A 23,079-nucleotide genomic window follows, 5' to 3' on the forward strand; every position below is an offset into this window, starting at 1 on the left:
CGCACCCTCCCCTAGGAGCGTGTTAAGGTGCTTTCTGCCTGCCTTCTCTGGGGCTATTGTAGGTTTGACGCACACGTGGCTTTATACAGTATGGTTAACGGACATACTACTGGGGGAACAGCCCATCTTCTGGGGGATTCTTTCTGGATATTATGAATCGGAGACATATCTTTCTGTTCTGTCTTTCTTCAGCTGCTTATCCAGTGGAGGGATGGCAGCCCCCTTAGTCTTTTTTTTTTTTTTTTTTTTTGGAGGCTCTCTTAACAATAAAAATTGTCCCCCTGTCCCCCAAATCCCTGGGTGTAACTTTTTAATTAATTAATTAAAATCAGAAAGACCTTTTACTACCAGTGGCTTTACAGATCATTCTGGGAAACACGCATGTTTGTAACAGCACCCGAGGCAGTGATAACTGGACTCTCCCATGCAGGTCGCCCATTTTGCAGCGATAGTTCGACCGCTCCTGGCCTCCCCTTGGGCCAATGGAGAAATCGTTCGACTCTCCGGTGGTGGTACAGAGCTCGCGGGAGCTGGGTGCTCTGAATCGGCAGATGGGCAACGGCTTTTAAGGTTGCTGTTCATTCTGCGAAAGAGTTGATGTGCAAATAGCTGATAAGCCGCCCGTCTGTGCCTGGCTCTCCTAATGAGGTTGGTGTTTTGTGTGTTTGAGGCTAATGTCTTTTTCTCTCTGGAAAGCCAGCATGCTCCCTTTTCTCTTTATCCAGTGGACTTTCCATTGTGGTTGCAATTTCTCCAGAAACTATTTCTAAGAATGGCGGAGCCAACATTTCTCTTGTCCAGCGAAGGCTGTCGTGAGGGCTTAGACAAGTTGAATCCACAGAATGAGTCAGGGGTACCCTCTGAACGGTCAAAATGGGAATGCTTTCAGTAGATCCTTGCACGTCTATATGTTGAAAAGTAATCATGGTGACGTCTCAGCTTTTGGGGAGAGTGGATTTTAGACACACTTTCAAATAATCACTGTAAAATGAATCTGATTCTTGCATTGAAATGGGATGTGTCATCAAATCATAATTAAGCATGCCAGAAGGGCCCAAACAATGCTCACAATGTTTTCAACTGAAGATTTTTGGAAGGAGAAACTGGAAGCTCCATGAAAAGCAAGAACCGTCCTCTCCTCCCCATCAGGTCTGCGATGCCTGGCGCACAGTGGGTTCTCTGTGAGTGTATATGAAAGAAACGGGGGTCCAGAGAGTTCTAAGATCTCTACTGAGATGATGACCCAAGCAAAGCTGTTGGCCTCTTTCTAGTTGGGGCTCCCTGCCTGCCTCACGAGAGGCCAGCGAGAGGGTTCAGATAGCCCCGAGAACTGATTCAGCAGCCACGTGTACGTGTGGCAATGTAACAACGTCATGGATTCGATCTGCTGAAAGATACTGTGCCTCTCTGATGAATGAACCTTTAGTTAGGGGCACAATTGTCTGTCACCTTATCCTGCAACCGTTACGTTTGTTGCTTTCTTCAAAGCGTAACAGTCATGGTTATTAGGGGAAAATTGGAAATGACCATTAGGAAGAAAGTAAAATAAAAATCACCTTTAGCCCTGGCTGGTGTGGCCCAGTGGATTGAGTGTCAGCCTGGGAACTGAAAGGTTGTGAGTTTGATTCCCAGTCAGGGCACATGCCAAGGTTGTACATTCACTGCCCAGTCGGGGTGTGTATGAAAAGGCATCCAACCGATGTAGCTCTCTTACATTGATGTCTCTCTCCCTCTCTTTCTCCCTCCCTCCCCCTTCTCTCTAAAAATAAATAAAATATTTAAAAAATTATCTTCAGCCAATCAATTGCGAGGCAGCCATTGTTCATATTTTACTGTAGTTTCCTGAGGTCTTTTGCGGTGTTTGACTGTTTAGGCCCCCAGTGAATTTGGTTGGCTCATGTTAGATTTAGAATTTTTCATCTCTAAATTTGTGAGATCATTTTATGGTTCTCTTTATATGCTATCTTTTCCAGATTTTGCTATCAGGTTTATGCTTGCTTTGTAAAACGAATTAACGACTTTCCTTTTTATCTTCTCTGTAACAGTTTAGACAGTGTAGCAATGTACTGGTCCTTTGAAGGTTTGAAAAAACTCACTTGCTAAACAGTTGGAGGCTGATGCTTTTAAAAATGCATCATTCTGTGACAACTTAAAAAAAAAAATCTTCCATGGGTATTGGTCTGCCTGGCTTTCTGGTTTTTTTAAAAATCAATTTTGGTAAGTTAAAAATTTCCAACAAATCAATGTCATCACATTAAAAAAAGGAGAGCTCAGTTGTCTGTAGTATTTTGTTGAAGCTGTTACTTCCTCAGTGTCTGTTTTCTCATTTCTATTTTTAGTCGCCTTTCCATTTTATTCTTGATTGGACCTGCCAGGGCTTTCTTTGTTTTGTGTTCGCCTCCCCCCGCCCCCCCCCCCCCCAAAGAACCAGAATTAATTTCTTCCTCCTTTAAGCGTCCACAGCGCTTGGTTGGCATGGGGATTCTGTCTCTTTACAGGTCAGCTCTGCAGATGGACCAGGAGCTCCTCAAGGGCAGGTGCTGTGTCCCCTTTCTGTCTGTGCCATTATCTGCTTCACCTCTCTGCCTGGCCCGTGACACACACCTGCCTGTTTCATTCCTGCTTCTCTGCCTGTGCCTTTGCGTCCACCACCAGCTGTCACTCTAGTTATGGGGGCAGGGGCAGGTTTCATTCATTGCAGTTGACCTTGGGGGGCTTCATGGAGAGAAGAAGACGCATATTTGGGTTCATCACAAAGGGTAGACACCGCTGGATAAACCTCTACATTGAAATAGTGTGTAATTTGCTAGCTATTTGGGGAGCCCCAGAAAACAGCTTGGCCTCAGGTGGTTCCCGGCCACAGAGGTGGAAGGAGATTTGGGACAGTGTCGCCCGAGGTGACGCACTACGTGAGGCATGGCTTGCAACCTCTCAGGGCTTGTGCGCCAACCTCAGGGCATTTCTTGGCACTACCGTGACATGCCCTTCACCCACCTCCATGGCATGTCTCAGCACCCCAGGTCTTGGTGAAGGTCAGTCTGGCTCAGTGCAATTTGAAAATTCTGTCTACTGCTCTGACGTAGACCCCACACCAAGCCAGTGCTTGACTTCAGGGCCTTCCTCTGATGTCATTGGAATTCTTGCTCGGTGTCTGTGACCACAAGGAGCTTGTCCTTGTTCAGCATGGGTGGACTAAGGGAGGAAAAACGCCATGATTTCTGTTGCATCATGAAAAGTCAGCTTAGAGCTTCGAGGGTGTCCTTGTGTTCTTTGTCTGGAGCTAGGTGACTTTCCATCGAGGGTGGAGAGTGATTACGAAGGAAGTTGCTGCCGTTGAGGAGGTCCTCCGGCCCAGGTTCGCCCGGGAGCAGGGCCGACGAGTGAGTGACAGCAGGGGTGTGTGAGCGGGCCGCAGGCGGAACCCGCAAGGGCCTGCCACTGCCCTTGGGTCATAAAAGGCGTTCAGCGGGGATCTGGTTTGACATGACTTTGAATAACTTCCACCTCACTAAAAAACAAAACAAAACACCACCATGCTTTAATCTACAAAGGTGATCTGAGTTACTTTCCAGAAGGGGCTGGGAACATTCCAGAAGAATGACCACTGCCCTTAGTGTATTCCTGTTGGGTGAGCTAGCATTCCATTTAGGGCCCGAGAGGACCAGCCTTCCCATTGATGAAGCATAACTGTGCTCTTGGGTTTTTCTTTCTTCTTCTTCTTGTTCTTCTTCTTCTTCCTCTCCTTCCTCTTCTTCTTTCTTCTTTCTTCTTCTTTTCTTCTTCTTTTTCCTCTTCCTCCTCCTTCTTTTTATGGGGAAAAGTGTCAAAAGTAATTATAAGAGGATTTTTTTTTCTTTAAATAGTTGAATCAGAAATGTTGGAGGTTTACTTGAAGGTCTTGTCTTCAGTTTTACACTTTCCTTAGGGACACAGAACCTGATGTCTTTCTCTGGGTTGCTTTTTAAATTTATACTGACTGTCTTGTTTTTGTTCCCATGCAATCAGGGGTTGTAGTCCTTAACTTTGACTCCGAGTCAGCTCCTCCTCTCAGAGTGGGTTAACCTCTCATGTCAGCAGCTTCTTCGCCTACCTGGGTGTCTAGTGTGCATTCCAGGCTCCACTGAATACACAGTACTGGGGTGATGGGTTTGTCTTTCTCTCCCACCATTGTTACTAGGGGTTCTTTAAGAACAGGGAACATGTCCTTTGATTCCCTACAATCTGCCAAAGTGCCCGGCACATAGTAGGTGCTCATGAAAACAGGTGGGCTTGGGCTGGCATGGATTGCAGAGCCGATCTCATTAGCTGGGGGGTGTGACTTAGAAAATGCCTTTTCAGGGATCTGCCCTGCCATGATTCCTCAAGTGAGCTAGGTGTTTATTTTAGGATTCGAAAAGTCAAGTGCTCCGTTCCACAGACCGTCTTTCACAGTCTGGTGCCATCCAGTTCTGCTGACTTGTCCCTGTAGCTCCGGATTTGGGGGCTCTTCCTGCTCCAAAGCAGGGGAGGTTCCTGCTAAGCCCCCCAGTTTTCAGCAGAGGGATGTGGGCCTTGCTGGGTTGCAAGTTGCTCGCTGCCTTTGGTGTCTGAGAGATGAGGCAACCTGAGCTCGGCTCAGTTTAATCCACGACAGTTTTGTTTGTGGAGGAAATCATTACCCATCGAAGCTTTTAAGATGTTGGGGACATTAGAATTGCAATCCAGTGGGTCCCTGCTCACATAAGCGCATCTGACAAGCCGATTTCACAAGCACATCTCATTAGTCACAGTTGGATGACAAGGTTTATTGTCTGAAGTTTTTTGGTACATTTTCGTTGTTGTTTTAAAGTAGGTTTCAGATGCCAAGAATGGCACGGAAGCATGGGTATTTTGAAATCTGGACGTAATTCTCCATTCCTGTTACTCTGTTCCTTCTGGTCTCTGGGACGTGGAGACAGCTGTGAATGGAACTACTTGTTTGAAATATCAAGAGGTACCCTGGCTGGTATGGCTCTATGGGTTGGGCATTGTCCCGCAAAGTGAAAGGCCGCCAGTTCGATTCCCAGTCAGGGCACGTGCCTGGGTTGCAGGTTCGGACCCCAGTCGGGGTGTGTGTAGGAGGCCACCGACTGACGTTTCTCTCTCACGTCAATGTTTCTCTTCCTCTCTCTCCCTCCCTCCCCCCTCTCTCTAAAAACAAATAAATAAAATTCTGAAGCAATAACTTATCGAGAGGTAACGAAATGCGAGGGCTGTGGCCACCAGGCCGGTACGGATCCCCGGGTTAGTCCTGGAGGCCGATGAGGCCACTGAGCAGCGTCTCTGCCGACTTGGCCTCTGAGTTGAGCCACATTCTTAGTTCATTCGCACATGGCGCTGCCCATCCTTTCAGCCAGTTGTGAAATCACTTTGGGTGTGCTGACAGCCGCAGAAAGTCCCAACTTCAGGGAACAGATCCCACGCGGAGAAAAGGTAAGGGAATGAGCTCCGAGGGAGACCGCTTCTGTCTAAAAAAGAAAAGCCTCAAAGATGCATTCAGCATCATTAACAACTGGGAACGTCTGCTGTTTTCTGCGGTGGCTCAGACGGCCTCCATGGTAGATGTTCAGTATGTTTATCACAGCCGGAAAAGTCTTTCATTGTCACCCTTGTGTATCATAATATGCCACCGACTCTGCCTTTGTCCCACTGTAGCTCTTTAAAAAAATTTTTTTAAGGAGGGTGGGGATGAATGTAAATGATACCTAGAAATTAAAAAAAAAAAAATAACCCCTCAAACATATTTTGCCAGGACGCTCTTTCCAGGTTATAACGAGACATCAGCTGGCAGCCTCCAGGCGGTGGCTTATTAAATAATACTTAATCCTTAGCACAGTCCTCGGCGAGGACCTTTTTATGGCTTTTTCTGACTGTTTTACAAACGTAACTGAAGCTTCTCCAGATGAGGGCAGGGAACTTTACTACTTTTAAAAGGAGCAAAATGTGGCCATGGGGACGTTGCAGTTTGGAGAGTAGACAGAAAATCGGCATCAGAGGAGCTGCTGCCTATGTTTAGTGACTGATTTTGGAGGATAACCCCCCGTACCCCCCACCCCACCCCCGCCCTGAGATTCAGGATGTTCGGGAAACCTTGCGAGGAGGTGGGTCTCATGCTCTGTGCTGTACCTGTGTGTCTTCGTATCCTCTGAACGTGAGATCTTTCCTGCATGCATTTTTCATTGCTCTGATTTTGCCCTTCCACTCTGCCCCGTAATTGGGTGCCATTTAACATAATCTGAAAATTGCAAATTCATTAAAAAAAAAAAACAACAAAAAAAAATTTAGGCCAAGTGTAATGAGGCAAGTCGGTTTTATGGGCCCAAATCATAGTCCCAAGCAAAGTAGAAACCCGTTTTAGATTATTTCAATTCAACTGTTTCTTCATCGCCGTCCGAGGTAGCCCCGAGGGTCGGGTTTCACTAGCATGACCATCTGAAGTTGGTTTCTGGCTTCTCAGAATCCCATCTAAGTTGTTGGCGGGCTTGTAAGAAGGAGGCTGTGTTTGAATTCGTATTAATAGCACCATGATTTCCGGGAAGGGAATGGAACTGTTGGTTGGGGGCACAGGAGCCTAGCAGGGCTTGTTTAGAAAACCCCTTCCCACCCCCGCCCCCACCAGGAATTGCCTCCCTGGGTCCTTGCTGGGGTTGAAACTTACAAGAGCCCTCCCCTCTTGGGTTGGTTAGCTCGGGGGTTAAAGGTCCGCTGGGGTGTCCATCCACGGCTAGCTGCCCTGCTGGGCTCCTGATACCCTCCTGGACATCTGTCCTCCGACCTGCTCTGTCTGTCACAGCTTCTTCCTGGGCCCCCCTGGGGCCGCCTCCGCCGGTTCAGACCACGTCTGTGTTTGCTGATTGTCTCTGGGCCCCGAGGGGTGCCCCCACCCGACTGTGGAAGAGGGGCAGAGGGCAGGGCTTGGGGCTGAGAGTTCCAGCCCTGGCCCACGTTCATAGTCACCAGGCGTGTGCTTCTGTCCCTCTTGCTTGCTTCACAGATTGTCACTGGGGTGTGTGGCCCTATTATGTATGTGCCATTGGGCAGCATTGGCATACGCTCCGGGAATAGCATTGTAACCCTGTTTTGGGGGCGCCGAGGGTAACCTCTGTGGCGTGTGCCTTCCAGGAGCACCTCAGCATGTCAGTAGGGCTCTTGTTCCCACCCCGCCGCCAGCCAGTGGGGAACTGTGAGAAAGTCCCCCAATTTCTCCAGACCTCAGTTTTTTCATCTGTAAAGTGGCATTCCAGATGCTTCAGGCTCAAGACAACTGAGTTAGTAGCTGGGATTCAGAGGCCAGAGAGGGGGTTCTCAGAACCCCTTGATGTTGCATACAAACTCTTTGTTAGTATTTTTGTTTGTTTGTTTGTTTGAGAAATGGCTCAGCTCTCTCAGACTCTCTGAGAGACCCAGGACCTAAGAAAGAAGCTCAGAGTAGTTGCAGTGACTGGCTTGGCCAGATGTCACTATGCAGTAAGCAAAACCTCAGCCAGTATTAGCGAAATTAAATCGCTCAAAAAAAAAAAAAAATCAATGGTAGTGAAATTAAGTCACTTGCTCTTAAAAGCAAACTGGAATAGCAGTTTTTCATATTCATTGGGCCATTTCCTCCCTCTGAATAGCTTGCCGTTCTTTCTGTCTGCCTGCCTTTTATGGCCCTTAAAGGAGAACCAGCTCTGGACAGTGGCAATAGGCTCCTAGGCATCCCAGTTGGGCACTCAGGGGTTGGTGGATCAGGAAGGATTAATCCAAAGAGACCTCGCATAGCTGAGAGGTATCAGAAGGCATGCGTGGACCTTGGCGCATTCTTCGGCCATCGTGGGGGTCGGTCTCCATGTCCCTGTCACCCAGACTGGGTTCAGTGGAGAGCAGCGTGCGTAATCAGCGGACCCTGTTTGATGGATTCTTTACCAAGGGTCCAGCCGAGGTGAGAGAGGACCGGGAACCACCTCCGAGGCTGCTCCTTAGTCGCTCTTTCCTCCCACCTCCCACGGCCTCTAAACCGTGGGCCCGGGCGTCCGGGCTCAGAGACGGCCCTGGAAATACCGACAAAACATCGGTTGACTTTTTCTGGGTGTGGTTGGGGGCCAGAGAGATGGAACAAGTAAGGAGTGTACTGGGAGGAGTGACTGCCATTTTGAAGATGATTATTATAAGAAAGACATGCTTCTCTGGTCAAAGGCTGAGACAGAAGGAGCATAGACGCTCAGCCCCCACTTACGCTCTTCTCCTCCGACTCGCCCCCCTTCCCCCCAGAAGTGTGCTCCGCAGACACCCTGCAGAGCCAGTGTGGCCTGTCCTGGGCCTTGGTGCCACTTGTGTGGTTTTCAATATCACACATCCTGGATATCTTCCTCTAGCAGAGGAACCTACCTTGTTTTTCAAATACTCTTGCACATACAAGCGTTATGTGAATGTAGCTCCCTGTAAGCATTAAACCGGCGCAGAGTCACCCAGTAGAGGATGGGCTTTCCGCTCCTGTCCCTGAATCCGGTCCCCTGCCCCGGGAGGTGGCCACCGCTCACAGCTCGGGAGCCAGGCAGTTTCTCTGGGGTGTATATACACCTGTCGCCAGGTGAGGAGAGGAAGCAGCCACAGAGCAATATGGGCAGGTTTAAAAAACAACATAAATAGGATTCCGGTTGTTCTGCGTGCTTCTCTTTATTTTTAAATCGTTACTTTTTTCTACCAGAATAGTTTCAGGTTTACAAAAAGGTTGCCATGGCAGTACAGAGTTCCAATAGATCCCTTATAGTGTCCCCTACAGCGCCGAGGGACCTGGCAGCTTCTTTAAATGATGGACATTTAGGTTCTTTCCTGGTTTTTGAGTTTATAAATAAGATCCTAGGAAGCATGTTCACACTTCTCTGTCTGCCCTGCTTGTGTGAGTGAGGGCCGGTTCCCTAGAAGAGGAGCTCCGGGTCAGCGGTGATGGGCATTAGAGGTTTTGTATCTCTGTGGACCCCCGAGGCAGGTGAATCCTGGCCGCCCATGCCCTCACTCAAGCTTGGTGTTAGGGGGTTTGTGATCTCTTGCTAATCCAACACATTAAAAATGTTCTCCTTTTCATTTCTAATTGTGAGAAGTGTGCTCTCAGTGGCCTAGAAGCCTTCAAGTGACGTGGCCTCAAGCACCCGGCTCCTGTAGTGTTTCATAAGTGTCTATTTGGTGCCGAGCATTGATAAAAAAGAAATAAAATAGGGCTCTATCCCCAAAGTCTTTGTACACAAGCTCTCTGTCCCACAGCAGCTACCTAACTGTTGGGGGGGGGGAGGCTTTAGTGGGGAGGCTGTCAGGGAATAGAGACAGACGTGTTGCTCAGAGACTCTAGGGGACCGAGGGAGACATAAGGCTTGGGAGGCTGAGCCGTGTGACAGCTCTCGGTCCTCCGTCTGCAGGGTCATTACGTTTAGCTGAACCTTTGACCCATGTTCCTTTGCCCAAGGTGTTGGCCCTGAGGGAGGAGCTGGGGGCCACTGGTGGTCCCCAACGCCAGGGCTGGGGTGGATGGGCAGCCCTGCTGCCGCCCCCAGCCCCACCCTTTCTTCCTGCCCCTGACAGGTTACCCACCAGCGGTGCCATGCCTGGGACAGCTGGGAAGCCTCAAAGGCTGGTGTCCGGGATGGGCAAAGCGGCAGGCGGCAGGCACAGAGGGGCGGTGGCCGTGGGCAGCTGACAGCTGACCCTGCCAGCAGGCAGTGCCACTCGCACATGGGGCCAGGACTCACCACCCTGTTGTGGGGACTTGGGGCTGTAGTTTAGGATTTTTGTCTGCTTCAGGGACCAACTTCATTTTAATGCCATCTTTGGAGTGGGTCCGATGCAGGTCCCCGGGAAGGCCCGCCCCGCTGCAGAACGTGGACACGGGGCAGGAGAGGGCACGTGGTGATAGTCAGTGTCTGCCTCGTCCGAGCGCCATGGGGCTGCTCCCTGATAGAGCGACTGTCTCTCTTCTGTGTCCCACGGCCTAGGGTAGACTTCTGCAGATCCTAGAGGGGGAATGGCGAACCCTGACTCCCTCCACGTGGGGCCACTCAGACGCGGCTCTCGTTTCTGCTCATGGTTTAGAAACATGTCTGCTACCCAGCACCCAGGAGGATTTGTATTTTCCCTGTTCCGCTTAATTGCCACACTTATACTTACCCGTTCTACGTTTTGTTTTGTTCTGGTAATTACTCTTGTCCACATGGCCCACTGGGCCACTTACTTGTAAGCACATAACACGGTCTGTGCTGGGTGTCGGGGGCAGGGAAACTGAGTCACACGGGTTTCCCCACTGCACCATTTGTTCACGTGTATGGGGGCCACGCCAGGGCCTTCCATCCTCTGAGACACATCAGCGGGCATGCCCGTCATCCCTCCGGCAGTGACGTTGGGCCCTGGGCAGGCTCCAGGACCCCCGTTGTACCTCTGTGGGGCTTTGGGAACGTCTGCCCCCTTCCTGCAGTGTGCGACGGTGGCAGTCTGATGCCCCCCCTTCCCTCGGGACCTCAGCTTGCAGTGCCCTGGGCCCCAGCCCCACCCCATGCTCTCAACTGGAAGGCCTGGGTGAGAGGCATGGGCCAGACTTGGGTTGGGGGGCCGGGGGAGGGTACAGATGCTTGGACCCCTCACACCTCACTGAGTGGTTTGCATTCAAGGCAGGACTTGCCCACGCATGCTTGTCAAAGTTCTCCGTATACTTGGAACTTATATTTATTGCTTCCAACCTGAACTTGTCAAAAAAAAAAAGAGACTCCCAATGGTGGTGGAAGAACATGGGGATTTTGGAGGATGGGGGAACTCTTAACATCAGAGCACCTTTGTGCCACCTGATCTTGAGTATCACATAAAGGACATGTGGCGTGCCGGGGCTGGAGGAGCCAATGGCGTGCGTCTCTGTGACACTCAGAGGCAAGCCTGACCTGCCTCTAAGCCGAACGGTTCGGAAGAGCAGGACCAGGAAGGGAAGGTGTTCGAGAGCTGAGATACAGGTGGGCCTGTGATTCCATGGAAACCCAGGGAGAGCGGCATGCTGCAGGACCTGGATGGACTTGGGGTCCCATGCCCCACCTTTCTGGGCTCTGCCTCTGCCCTCTGAGGAACACAGCGTATGCAGAGGCAGAGCTCTTGTAGTTGGGTGAGACAGTCCAGGCTTTATTTTTCCCCATGGCTGGGGAGCAGAAACAGGAATCTGATGTTCTACAGTGGTATCGTGGCCACGGTCTGTGTTTTCCAGGGGAATATGGGGGCAGAAACAATAGCAGTGCCCCCCATGTGAGTGCTTCAGCCCTTTGCATATGGGTGGGGACATCTGGAAGGTTCTTCACAGCCTGCCTTGGTTGTCTTCTTGTGAGGGGTCAGGGCACCGGAGTGGACAGAGGTGTCTACCCTCGGAGCCTTTAAAGAGGCGCCCAGGATGGTCAGATGGCACTCAGGGGTTCTCTTCCTGTCCTGTGCACTTATGGGCAGCACCCTGCCACCCTTGAGGTCTCTATAAAGAGGGGGTTTCTGCCCCAGAATTATGTGAGGCCACCAAGATTATGCCCCAGCTCTGCCACCTGGCATCATCCCACATGGGCCATTTGGTCATTTTTGAGCCTCAGTTTCCCCAGCAAAAAACAGGAAAAATACTGCCCCAAAGAGTTATCAGCAGCCAGTGAAATCAGGCTTCAAAATCCCTGGGATATGCAGCTGCCCATAATTCTTCAGTACCTCTTCAGGCAGCCCCACGCGACTTCAGATCACACCTACTGTGTGTTCTGATTTGGACCCCAACTCCCTCACCCAGGGTTGGTCTGAGTTCTGCATTCCTCTCCCCTACCAAGGTCACGTAGAATCCCACCAGCCCTCCTCCCTGGGGACCCTCGCATGCCTGGTGTCTGTAGGTGTACCCCATGAGATGAACGGCTTTCAGGTCCCCGGCTGTCACTTGGATGCTGTCCCATTCCCTCTGTTCTCTTTTAAAGTGTGGACACAAGCCCAGTGTAGGGGGGGGGGCCTCTCCTCCGGCTCTTACCCCACTAAGTCTCCCTCACTATGGCCTAAGACCCCCTGAAGGTTTTTATTATTATTATTATTATTTATTTTTTGGCAGTCACCACGCCCAATTATCACAGACAGAAATTATATCCCATTACATCTCCTAAGTTTCTTCACACCTCCTACGTGTGTGCGTTTCTTTTTTTGCACCCGAGTGTCCAAACACATAATTTCCTCTCGATTGCGATTCCAATCTGTTGATCTTTTCAGCTCCTACCTCTGTCACGCAGCGCATTTACCGTCTCTCCTGGAAACGTGTCGCGCCGGAATTAGAGAGACGTGTTCTTTCTGCCGCCATCCAAGGGGCTGATAGAAATGATAGGCATCGGGACATGGGAAGAGCCCCGTGTTCTTCCCCCTGGGACCTGCCCTGGGCCACGCCCCCATCACCAAGTGGGAGGGCGGAGCACGCATAGAGCTTGCCCTTCAGATGCGCTCCCCAGGGCTGCACCTCTCCAGCAAGGGTGTGACAAGGTGCTGGCAGTCCCTTCCACAGGGCTGCGGCCCAGGCTGGTGGTGGCTGCCCTCGTGATGGAGGAGGGCCCCTGGTCTGGGTAAAAATCACAGCGTGCCTCCAGGAACGAGTCAGGGCCGTCGCCGGCCGCCAGGTGCTCGGATAAGCACAATGTGGGAAAAGCAGCCCTCCTTTGGGGGTGGCAGTGAATCTGGAGGTGCTGGAGCAGAATCACACAGACAGACGTTGTAGAAAATACAGAGGCCTTTCCAAAAGAGGGAGTGGTGACTTTGGGGGAGGCAGGAGATTGGGGGACAGGCTGGAGCGGGATCGACCCTTCTCCTGCTTCCACCGCCTCCTTTGACCAGGTGAGGGCTGTGTGGACATGCAGGTGTTCGGGCAGAAGAAGCCATCCGCAAACACCCAGAGTTAGAAAGCCCCTGAGACAGGGTGAGAAGTCTGCCCTGGGTCCTGTCGGATGGTGGGGTTCAGCCACAGTCTAGCGGGCAGAGTTTGTGGGCTGCAGGTGGGGTTTCAGCGTCTGCCCGCCCCACGCTGAGGTGTGTGTGGGCTCCCACCTGTCGGAACACTCACCCCTGCCTTGCCTGCCCCGAGCCCATTTCTAGCCATCGCCCCAGGTCAGATAAACAGCCTCACCCGTTCAAGGGGCGGGTCTTTGATGCCATATCCAAGGAGAATCACATCACATATGAGGGAATGGATGAGCGGGGTTTCTACACTGATGATCCGTTTGGTTAGATAACAGGCTAACCGTAGAGTGCAGGTCCCTTAAGGAAACCAGAACACGTAGCGTGCAATCAGGTACATTTGAAATGAGGATGTGAACTCACACTGGAATGAGGTAACCTGTTCTACACACCAAGCCGGTGAGATAGGATGGGGGCCGGCTGTTAATTTGGAAGGTTGGCCTGACTCTGAGCAGAAAGTCTGAAATCGTGAGTGGGCAAAGGAAGGGAGGCCGGGGCACGTTTTCCAGGTTGGGCTGCTGCCAGGGTCTTGTCTCAACCTGAGTCTACCTGCTCCTGCCCCGCGGTCTGGGGCCCCATGGCGCTGCCCGCTGGCTGGCCGTACGGGGTCACCAGCTGGAGGATGGGGTGTTGTGCACCTGCACTGGCGTGCCAGGGGGGGCGGTGGAAGGCTGTCCCCCAGAAGGTGGGGTAGTGAGGCTCCCCCAGGGCCTGTGGGGGTCTGAGTGGGTGGTCGTGGGTGGGTATAACCAAGGGAATCTACTCTTTGCCTGCTCATTGATCGAAAAGGCCACCAGCCTTTGAACCAGGAATAACGAGAAAGCATAAGAGGCTCTTATAAGGTCGCTTTTAAATGATAGGGACTTAGCTCTGGCTGGTGTGGCTCAGTTGGTTGGGTGTTCTCCCACAAATTGAAAGTTCGCGGGTTCGATTCCTGGCCAAGGCATATGCCTTGTGGGTTTGTTTGATCCCCAGTCTTGGTGCCTACAAAAGGCAACCATTTGATGTTTCTCACATTGATGTTTCTCTCCTCCTCTTTTTCCCTCCCTCTCCCTTAGAGAGAATACTGGACCTTTGGCCTTTTAAGATTAGAAAGGACTTTGGAATAATTGTCAGAGCGGGCAAAGTTGTTCTTCTGAAGACCTAGAAAAACAGTTGATGATGCTCTGTTGTAGCAAATGCAGCTTTATTCTGCACCCATCTGCCTGGCTTTAGGTCGTTTAGGGGGTGGGCCCACTGGGGCTTGTGCGCCCCCCCCATCTTTGAATCAGTTCTGGGTAAAGTTACTATTTCCTCAATGGGGAGGCAGGCTGTAAACATCTCCCCCATCTCTGTAAGTTCTCTGACACTTTGTATCGCTGCACATTAAAGGTTTCCTGCCCTTAAGGCTACGTCTTACCTGGGCATGAGTGTGGTTGGATTCCGGCTCTGTGTAGGAGGTTAGAGAGGGCTCTTGGGAGGGGCAGTGCAGAACCATTCGCACGTTGAAAATCGCACGTAATTTTTACTTTCCGTTCCCAACATCACCCCGCGTCACGCAATCACGTACATTCCCACGGTTGCCGTTAGGTCCCGAACGTGCCAGCGGGTGGGGACTATTGTCGGTAGGAGAGAGAAAGGCATATATACAGTGTAAACACATTCTCGTTGGCACGTGAAGATCAAAGGCCTAACATGCATGGCGTCTGTTTACACGTACACAGAAAACCCGACGCTGACAAATTCTGCTCTAACAGCAGCAGTGTTCGTTATCATAACACCATCTCCAGCCCCGACTCTGGTTTTCTTTGGCTAGTTACACTCCGCTGAGGGGGCCCGGGTGGAGAGAAAGTCAGGGCCCCATGTCTCCGAGCACGTGGGGGCTGCACTCAGATCTCGAATGACCAGGGGACGGGACGGCAGATTCAGCAGCTGCAGGAGGACCCTGGGGCACTGGGGACACCCCCCTCTGCACCCCATGTTCCTTCTGCTTTGCTGTGTTCCAGGCACAGTTCCTTTGGGTTGCTTGGGGATTTTCTGGTGGAAGGACGATCAAATGGAGACATACAGCTAGCTGGCTACACAGGCTATACCTGTACCACACTGCAGGTGCCGGTGGGTGGGGAGGGGAGTGACAGGTAATGGGGGGGGGGTTGTTATTTCCTTGGGGAGTGGTTCTCACAGGGTGGCGCCCAGACCCGCAGGTTCAATAGCACCCGGCGCATGTTAGAAATGCAACTTCTCAGGCCTCTGCAGTCTATTTTATTTTATTTTAAATTATTTATTTATTTATATATATTTATTTGTAGAGAGAAAGGGGAAAGGAGAAAGAGAGGGAGAGAAACATCACTGTGTGGTTGCCTCTCACTCGCGCCCCCAACTGGGGACCTGACGTGCAACCTAGTCATGTGCCCTGACTGGGAATCGAACCAGTGACACTTGGCTCGCAGGCCAACGCTCAATCCACTGAGCCACAGCAGCCAGAGCCCTCTGCAGTCTATTTTAACAAGCAACCCCCACCCCGCCCCCGACATACACACACACACTGGTTCTGATGATGGAGACTGAGGATTTCAAAGACTGTCCTCATATCTGTCAAGTGAAGTTAACCTCCTAAGCACGACTAGTTTCAGCCTCCTTTTTAGGGTCTTCCCTGCTGTCACGGTACCCCTGGGGTTCCCCAGAACTGCCGCCAGCCGCCCCAGGTGCGTGCCCCTCCCTCCATCTGTCCTAGCTCCCCTCTCTTTTCCTGCAAGACCCTGCTCATTCTTCAGACCATCCTCAGGGCTTGCATCCTCTGAAAAGCCTTCCCGCCCTCCCCAGCGATGGGGAGTCATGGGTGGCCCCCCCCGCACTCCGTGCAGTGTTTTGCCAGGAAAGGCATCAGAAGGACAATCAATATCACTCACTTCCCCCTCTGTGGTATATGAGCAGTATTTACGTTGGGGCAACAAGGCGGTGAAGGTTTTTATTAATGTTTAGTGTATGGAGTGGCATTGCCTACAGCTCATGACTGTGGACGGGACGCGGGAGCTCTTACCTGACCCTTGTGACGGCTTGGGTAGGGTAGGTATTAACAGCCGGGGAAGAAAACGAGGCTCCCAGGGGCCTCAGACCCCTATCACCCCACCTTTCCTTGTCCAGGACCCAAGGTCGGGCTTAGCAAAGCTGTAACTGAACTTCTTCCATAGCCCTTCCACTCAGATACACAGCTTTTGGCGGAGTCCCAGTCAAAGGCTTTTCGTTAGCCCTTCCCATATGAGCAGTTCTTAGGGACTCATTTTCCAAATATACAGGCTTTGTTAATGCCACTCATGGAAGCCCCCAGAGCGGAAATTCTGCCTTTTGAAGTTTTGAAAAATACCTAGGGAATTTTAGGGAGCAGTATTCCTTTCAACGGAAAGACTTCATTTCACATGGTATCTTCGGGGCAGTGAATTCTGGCCCCCAGGCCCTCGCCTACCTGCCTGATCTCCTCTGAGGTGGCCTGGCGTGGGCACCGGGCCACCACTTCCCCGTCCCCTAGCCTTGGCGGTCGGTCCTCCGTCTGTTCCCGTTCTGCTGTCCACATTCGCTGGCTTTGGGTCTGCACTCCTGGCCGCTCTTCCCGCCTTCCCTCTGCTTCCTGCCTTCATTTCCATGAGCTTCCATCGTTCTTCAGGGGCCAGCCCAAGATCTCACGTTCCAGTGCCTTCCCCAAAGTTGTCCGAGTTTTCAAAATACCTGCCTCAATTTCCTTGTAAGCACCGATGTGCCGTCTCCCCTCAGTCCTTGCCCTGCTTCACGGCATCCTCTTGCTGGTTTGTGGCGTGTGCTTCTGAACACGGAGCCGTCCTTCATGGTCCAGCAGGGTCTTCCCGTTGTTGTTTCTGTCACAAAACATCCCAAAGGCCAGCACTGTCACTCACAAAATCCAAACAGCTGGTGGGTGGTCCTCCCTTGCACTCTGTGGCTGGGGCTCGTCTTCTGTTCAGGAATACGTGGGTCATTTCTTCCTCCTTCTCCCCCCTTTTCACCTATAAATGGGGAAGAAGGGTCCTGCGTGGACACTTCCATTTGAAGACGCTGTCAGTTGCGGCTCTGGAGCGTGGCTTCTGTCCGCTGAGCGGCCTACACTGGCCGTGGAGTGGGCCGAGGGAAGCCGGTTTCCCTGTGATCTGTTCTGATCGCCGTATGAAAGTTTAGCAACCCTCCATCATGAATCTTCATGCTCTTTCACTGGGCCCTGGATTTCTTGGTCTGTTGGAAATGATCGCAAACCGATCGATGCCTAACCCTTTATAATATCATCAAACACGTTGAATACAGTAATCGACTGAATTAAGTGCCCTTCCATAGAAACTTCTGTTTATTAGTTAAGAGCAAACTCATATACTTAATTTATAATGGGGTGGAAGGAATATGAATTCTTAGGCTAGGCAGAGGAAAAAATAATAGTATAAAAGAAAAAGAAAAAAAAACAAACCCGACTTTCACAGTGAGTCATTGACCCAAAGCTAGGTGATATTTGAATTTGAGAGCGCTCTTGTTGCAGGTATCAGATAGAGACCTTGTTCTTTTCATTCCACTCAGGCTGATGTAACTCAAGAGTGGAAACCAGGAGCCTTGGTCTATCTAGTCGCTCAGTTGATTAGAATGTTGTCCCAATATGCCAAGGTTGTGAGTTCGATCCCTGGTCGGGACACATGCAAAAGTCAACCAATGAATGCATAAATAAATGGAACAACAAATCAGTGTCTCTCTCTCTCAAATCAATAAATAAAAATTTTTTAAAAAGAGTAGAAACCAGGAAACTAGGCTTGCCTTAGCCCCCTGTCAGGCGACACACCTTTACAGAGGCTGCCATGGGCCCGACACGGCCCGGGAACACGGGAGAAAACACACAGTGCAGGCCCTCTGCTTTCAGTGCTGGTGACACATGCTCACTGGTCACTCCGCTCCATACCTCCCTGCAGGTACTGACCCTCCAGGCATGGGTGGTGCTGGGAAAATGGTGGGAGAGAGACGTGAGGGGAGGGAGAGGGCGTTAGCTGGGGGAATGGTTGAAACCAGCGTGTTTGGGCAAAGCTTTGAAGAGGTGACATTTGAACGAATGGAGAGACTCCCGATGGGAATGGGGCAGCCAGGTGATGGGGTTGGGGGGACGCGCCACCCAGGCTGGAGGTGACCGTGGCTCAGATCCAAGTTAGAGCAGCGGAGACAGACAGAGGTGGCGAAATCCGTCCCTCCTGTGCACGTGTTAACGATGCCTGTTCACAGGGGCACCCAGAGCTGTTTGAGGCACCAGGGATAGAAGCGTGGACTAAGCAGAAGGTAGTTTCCTGTTCTCCCGGGGTTGGCCCTGTGGCGCAAGTGATCACAGTGCGAGGGAGTGGGAAGAAAGGGCAGAGCTAGGTCCCGGAGAGGGTGGACACGCACCGGGAGGGAAAGAATGGACAGTCACGGAGCAGAGAGCTGAGGGAGTGGGGCGTGATCCTGGGAAGAGCCCTGAGACTCCCACAGGCTTGGGCGCTGCCGCCTAGAGGACTTTCCCCCCTCACTTTATTGGGTATTATTAACATTCGTGAATTCATGTACCGTGTCATGCTGACATTCATGTGTCCATTGCAAAATGACCACAGGAACATTAGTAAACACCTCCATCGCCTCATGCGTGTGACGAGATAACATTTAAGATCGACTCTCTTAACTTGCATGACCCTTTGATTTTTGACATGGGCCGTTCGGAGAATGGGGGTGTCGTTGGCCACAGCATAGCAGCCTGGGAGGTGGTGTAGGCGTGGGCGGGGATGAGTTAATAGACAACTCGGGGGGGCTGTGGGGCGGGCAGATAGGTGTACCGCTTGAGGGTCAGGGGACTTTGGGCCGGCGACATGCACTTTGAACCACCCAGAGCGTGGGCGGCCCACGAAGCCAGTTGTCTGGGTGGGGTGACAAAGGCCCATGTTTTTGAGGTCTAGGAGAGGAGGAGGAGAGGTCAGTGGGCGAGTGGAATCAGGAAGAAAAGTCCGATGGCTCTGAAAGGGACGCGTGGCACTGGACAGGGAATGTCACTGGCTGTGATAGCGTCCCTGGGGGCTTTACTGAGAGCCATTTCGTATCGTGACTAGGGCGGAGGCTCTGTGGCAGTGAGTGGGTCGGAGGTCACCCGTCGGTGAGGATGCTGAGGGCTGGACTGCCCACCGACGTCGGGTCAAGTGTGTGACCTTCAGTGAATGACATGACTTTGCCCAGTCTCTTTCCTCACCTTCCCAGGGGCTCTCCTGTTACGAGGTGCAGGATATTGTTGAGAGCAGTTCAGGAGATGAAGCAGCGTGGTAGCCAAATGTAGGACAGCCTCCGTGGGCCACGTAGGTGTTCGCTGCGGCCTGACTGCTCCCTTCTCTTCTCTGTCCTACAGGCTTCACTTTCTTGTCAGTAAAAGGAGGGAGCGGGACCTAATGAAGTGTTGGGTTTTAGGTTCTCAAGCTCTGCTCACCCCTCAGCCCCTGCGTCCCCCTCCCGGCAGTCTGTTCAGGCCCCATCCCTGGCTGTGGTCCACAAGGGACTTCTTACCTCCTCTCCCGTGTCTGCTCCACGTTGATCCTGCCTTGCACTTGGCCACCCAATTGACCCTCCAGAAGGACTTGAGCCTCGAGAGGGTCCTCGTTCCCGAAAGTCCTCATCCCCATCTGTGATCTTTATCCCTCACCCTCTACCGGACTCATTTCCCCCGCGCGTGTCTGCATCCCTGATCGTCGCATCTGCTGCCTCTTGAACACACCTCACTGCGCCTTGTCTCTGGCTGCCGCAGTGCTACGCCCAGTTTTAAATCCTACCCTCCCTTTGGGGGCCGGCTCACACGGAGCTTCCCCGCGCACTTGGACTTGCCCTCTGCAGCACACGCCCCGGCCGCCCCTCGTCTGTCCTGCCTCCTGTGGATGGGCAGTGTGCACAGCCTTGTCTGCCTCCTGCCTCGGGTCCCAGCTCTTTGTCCCAGGCTTAGTTCCTGGCCTTGACCATGAACCTCCTCGGGGGCTGTGCGTCTCCCACAGCGTCACACGTGGTGGGCGTTTCACAGATTAATGAATTATATCAATCAGAAGACTTTATTCTGTTTGAGAAGCTTCAGTGGTAGGTTTGGGGATGACTAAATCCTAAGAAAGGAGAGGAACCAAGGACTTGTGGGTGTGCATGTCTAGAATTTTAAAAATAAAACAAAGTCTTCCATTTTACCTAAAGCCTTTAAAAGCTGCCCATGCCTTGGCCCATCAATTCCACTTCTAGGGGTTTATCTTGAGGCAATATAGTGTAGGGTGTCTGCTGAGAATGTTCACAGGAGTGCTGTGAAAATTGGAGGTAACTTAAATGTCCAACAAAAGGGGACTGGTTAAAAAAGGGAAAAAGAAGGCCTCATGGTGCATATTCATACCGTAGAATTGAATTACTGTTCCTTTCTTAAAAATGATGATTTCGAAGGACATTTATTGACTTGGTAACATGTTAAGTGAAGGAGGTATGTTTGAAAATGTTACATTATTGTCTAGTTTCCTTTACCTTGAATTATTTAAAGAGAAAGGATAACTGGAGTAGGTACTGTACAGGGATTATCTTTGGCTGTTGAGATTATTGATGATTTTTATTATCTTTTTGCTCTCTATTAACCTTTTAAACGGGAAGCTTTCTGGATTAAAGTGGGGGTCGTATACCTCTCTTAGTCATACAGATTGTGTGTTCTTTATCTTTCCATTATGTTAGCCTTCCTCTCTGCGTGCACGCGGTATTGGGGACAGCACCAGGCCGCTGGCCCACGTCAGTGGTAGCAGGAGACTTGGGTGCATGCATCTCTGGGTCGGTACTTCCCAAATCCTGGGAAGGGGAAGTCTCCAGTGTAGACTCTCCCACGTGGTGTCTTTGAGGTGGGACGCAGGAGTAAGTTGTTGGTACTCGGCCGCTGACCTTGTGTTCATTGGTGGGGAGCTGCAGCTCTGCAGAAGGGGTGGGGGCTGTGGGCTCCGGCCGGCCTGGCTTGTGCCCTTGACTCTTGTGCGTGCTTCCGTGCGACTGGGGGCTCTGAGCTGTGGTTTGCACGGTCACAGGATGGGGACGACATCTCCCATGAGCAGCGAGTGTGCTGCCCAGTGCCCGGCCCCGAGCGGGCATGTCCCGAGTGCCGGCTGCCCGGTTAGCGACTCAGACAGTCAGCCTGCAGCCACGCCTCACAGTCGCCAGAAGTGCGAACCTGGTCTTGTTTCTTAACGATAACATAGGTTTCCTGAAAACGGACCGTAGTGTGGGGTGGAAAATCGACTTAAAACTGACTTCCTTTCCTCTGACGCATGTCCCGCCCTTGCTCTCTTGTGTCCCCACAGTCTGCGGGCCAGGCATCGACATCCGCAATGACTACCAGCAGCTGAAGCGCCTGGAGAACTGCACCGTGATTGAAGGCTACCTGCACATCCTGCTCATCTCCAAGGCAGAGGACTACCGCAGCTACCGCTTCCCCAAGCTCACGGTCATCACAGAGTACCTGCTGCTGTTCCGCGTGGCCGGCCTCGAGAGCCTCGGCGACCTCTTCCCGAACCTCACGGTCATCCGCGGCTGGAAGCTCTTCTACAACTATGCCCTGGTCATCTTCGAAATGACCAACCTCAAAGACATTGGGCTCTATAACCTGCGGAACATCACCCGGGGGGCCATCAGGATCGAGAAGAACGCCGACCTCTGCTACCTGTCTACAGTGGACTGGTCCCTGATCCTGGACGCGGTGTCCAACAACTACATCGTGGGGAACAAGTCCCCGAAGGAGTGCGGGGACCTCTGCCCAGGGGCGATGGAGCAGAATCCCGTGTGCGAGAAGACCAGCATCAACAATGAGTACAACTACCGGTGCTGGACCGCCAACCACTGCCAGAAAAGTAAGATGGCGCGGGTCGCCGCTTTCCTTCTGCTCCATCCCCTCCCCTCCTCCCCCTCTCCCTCCATCCCTCCCCCCTCCTCTGAATGCAGCGCTGCCCCTGCGTGGGTGGGGCATGCTTGCATGTAGGACATGGCCTGCCTGCTATGGAATGGGGCGGTCTCGGCTTTCTGTAGCATGTGGGACCTCGAGGAGCGAAGCAGAGAACAATAGCTGGAGGTCGCCATGACTGTCGTCAAGGCCATTTAAACACAACTAGAAGTAACACCGGCCCTCCTGGGCCAGAAGCCTGCTGAGCTTCCCTTTCGATTTCCTATGGGAAAGAGTGACGTGCTGGGCCTGGAAGTACCTAAGTTCTTCCGTGGCAACTCTTCCAGCCTTGGCGTGGAAGGATAATTTTTGGTACAGCAGGCCTTCCTTAGCATAAGTATAGTTGGAAGGTAGTGGAGTCAGGGAAAGTAAAGCAGTGACCTTGGTCCTCAAAGCTGTGACATGATGCTGACGTGTCCTGGTGGACGATGAGCACCTAGCCCTGGACCGGTTCCCAGGAGTCCCAGCCTCTGGCTGCTCTTGCAGGGGGCTGTGCAGGGAGTGAGATGCGCTTGTACACTCAGGTCTCCACTTCCTTGTTCTTTGCCCACCCCCTTTCCTGAAGAGTCATACAAATCTCACGAAACCACTGTAGTGACAAAGCTTTGAACCACGATCACTGCTCTGGGGGCTCAGGTTGGGGTATTTTGAAGCTGTGCATGTATTTTTCTGCAGTCAGCTCGTTTTCCCTTCAGTCTAACGGAGCTTGCCTTTGCATGATGAATACCTGGCGAGCCAGGTTGTTTGGTATTAAAACATGACTCTGGTCCTTTGCCTTCCTGCTTCAGCAGTGTTTAGCTCTGTTGGCCAGGAAGGTTCCACTGCTCACTGGTTGGAAGCCAGTGTGGTAGCTATAAATAGCTATTATTAATGGTCGCCCCAGTTAAAAACTCAAGAAGGGTCTACTCACAAAGAGCCAAGAAATCCCACATTGGTCGGCTTGCCTTGTGCAATAAACAAATCAAAGGCCGGACCCCACAGGTAGGTGTTAATTTTGATTCCCCTCTGGCCAGGGCCGAAGCGGGCAGAGGATGCTTTCTTTGACCTCGCCCATGTCACTTGGTCAGCATGCACGTGGACACTTGGTCAGTTGGGCGAGGGGCCCCATTGGCTGCTGCCAGGCCCTTGAAGAGCTGAGC

The 23,079-nt window shown here is 51.9% G+C and overlaps 1 protein-coding gene across 1 annotated transcript in view; it reads left to right on the forward strand.

The window, feature by feature from the left end:
• LOC149992030 (insulin-like growth factor 1 receptor) overlaps nucleotides 1-23,079 on the forward strand; it is a 158,685-nt gene that overhangs the window by 22,064 nt on the left and 113,542 nt on the right. The window contains exon 2 of the mRNA XM_090263864.1: nucleotides 21,306-21,851. Within this exon, the coding sequence (XP_090119990.1) occupies nucleotides 21,306-21,851 (546 nt within the window). The remainder of the gene's footprint in view (nucleotides 1-21,305; nucleotides 21,852-23,079) is intronic.

Source organism: Furipterus horrens, unplaced genomic scaffold (genome assembly GCF_987537825.1).
Source record: "Furipterus horrens unplaced genomic scaffold, mFurHor1.1.pri manual_scaffold_16, whole genome shotgun sequence".
NCBI lineage: Eukaryota > Metazoa > Chordata > Mammalia > Chiroptera > Furipteridae > Furipterus > Furipterus horrens.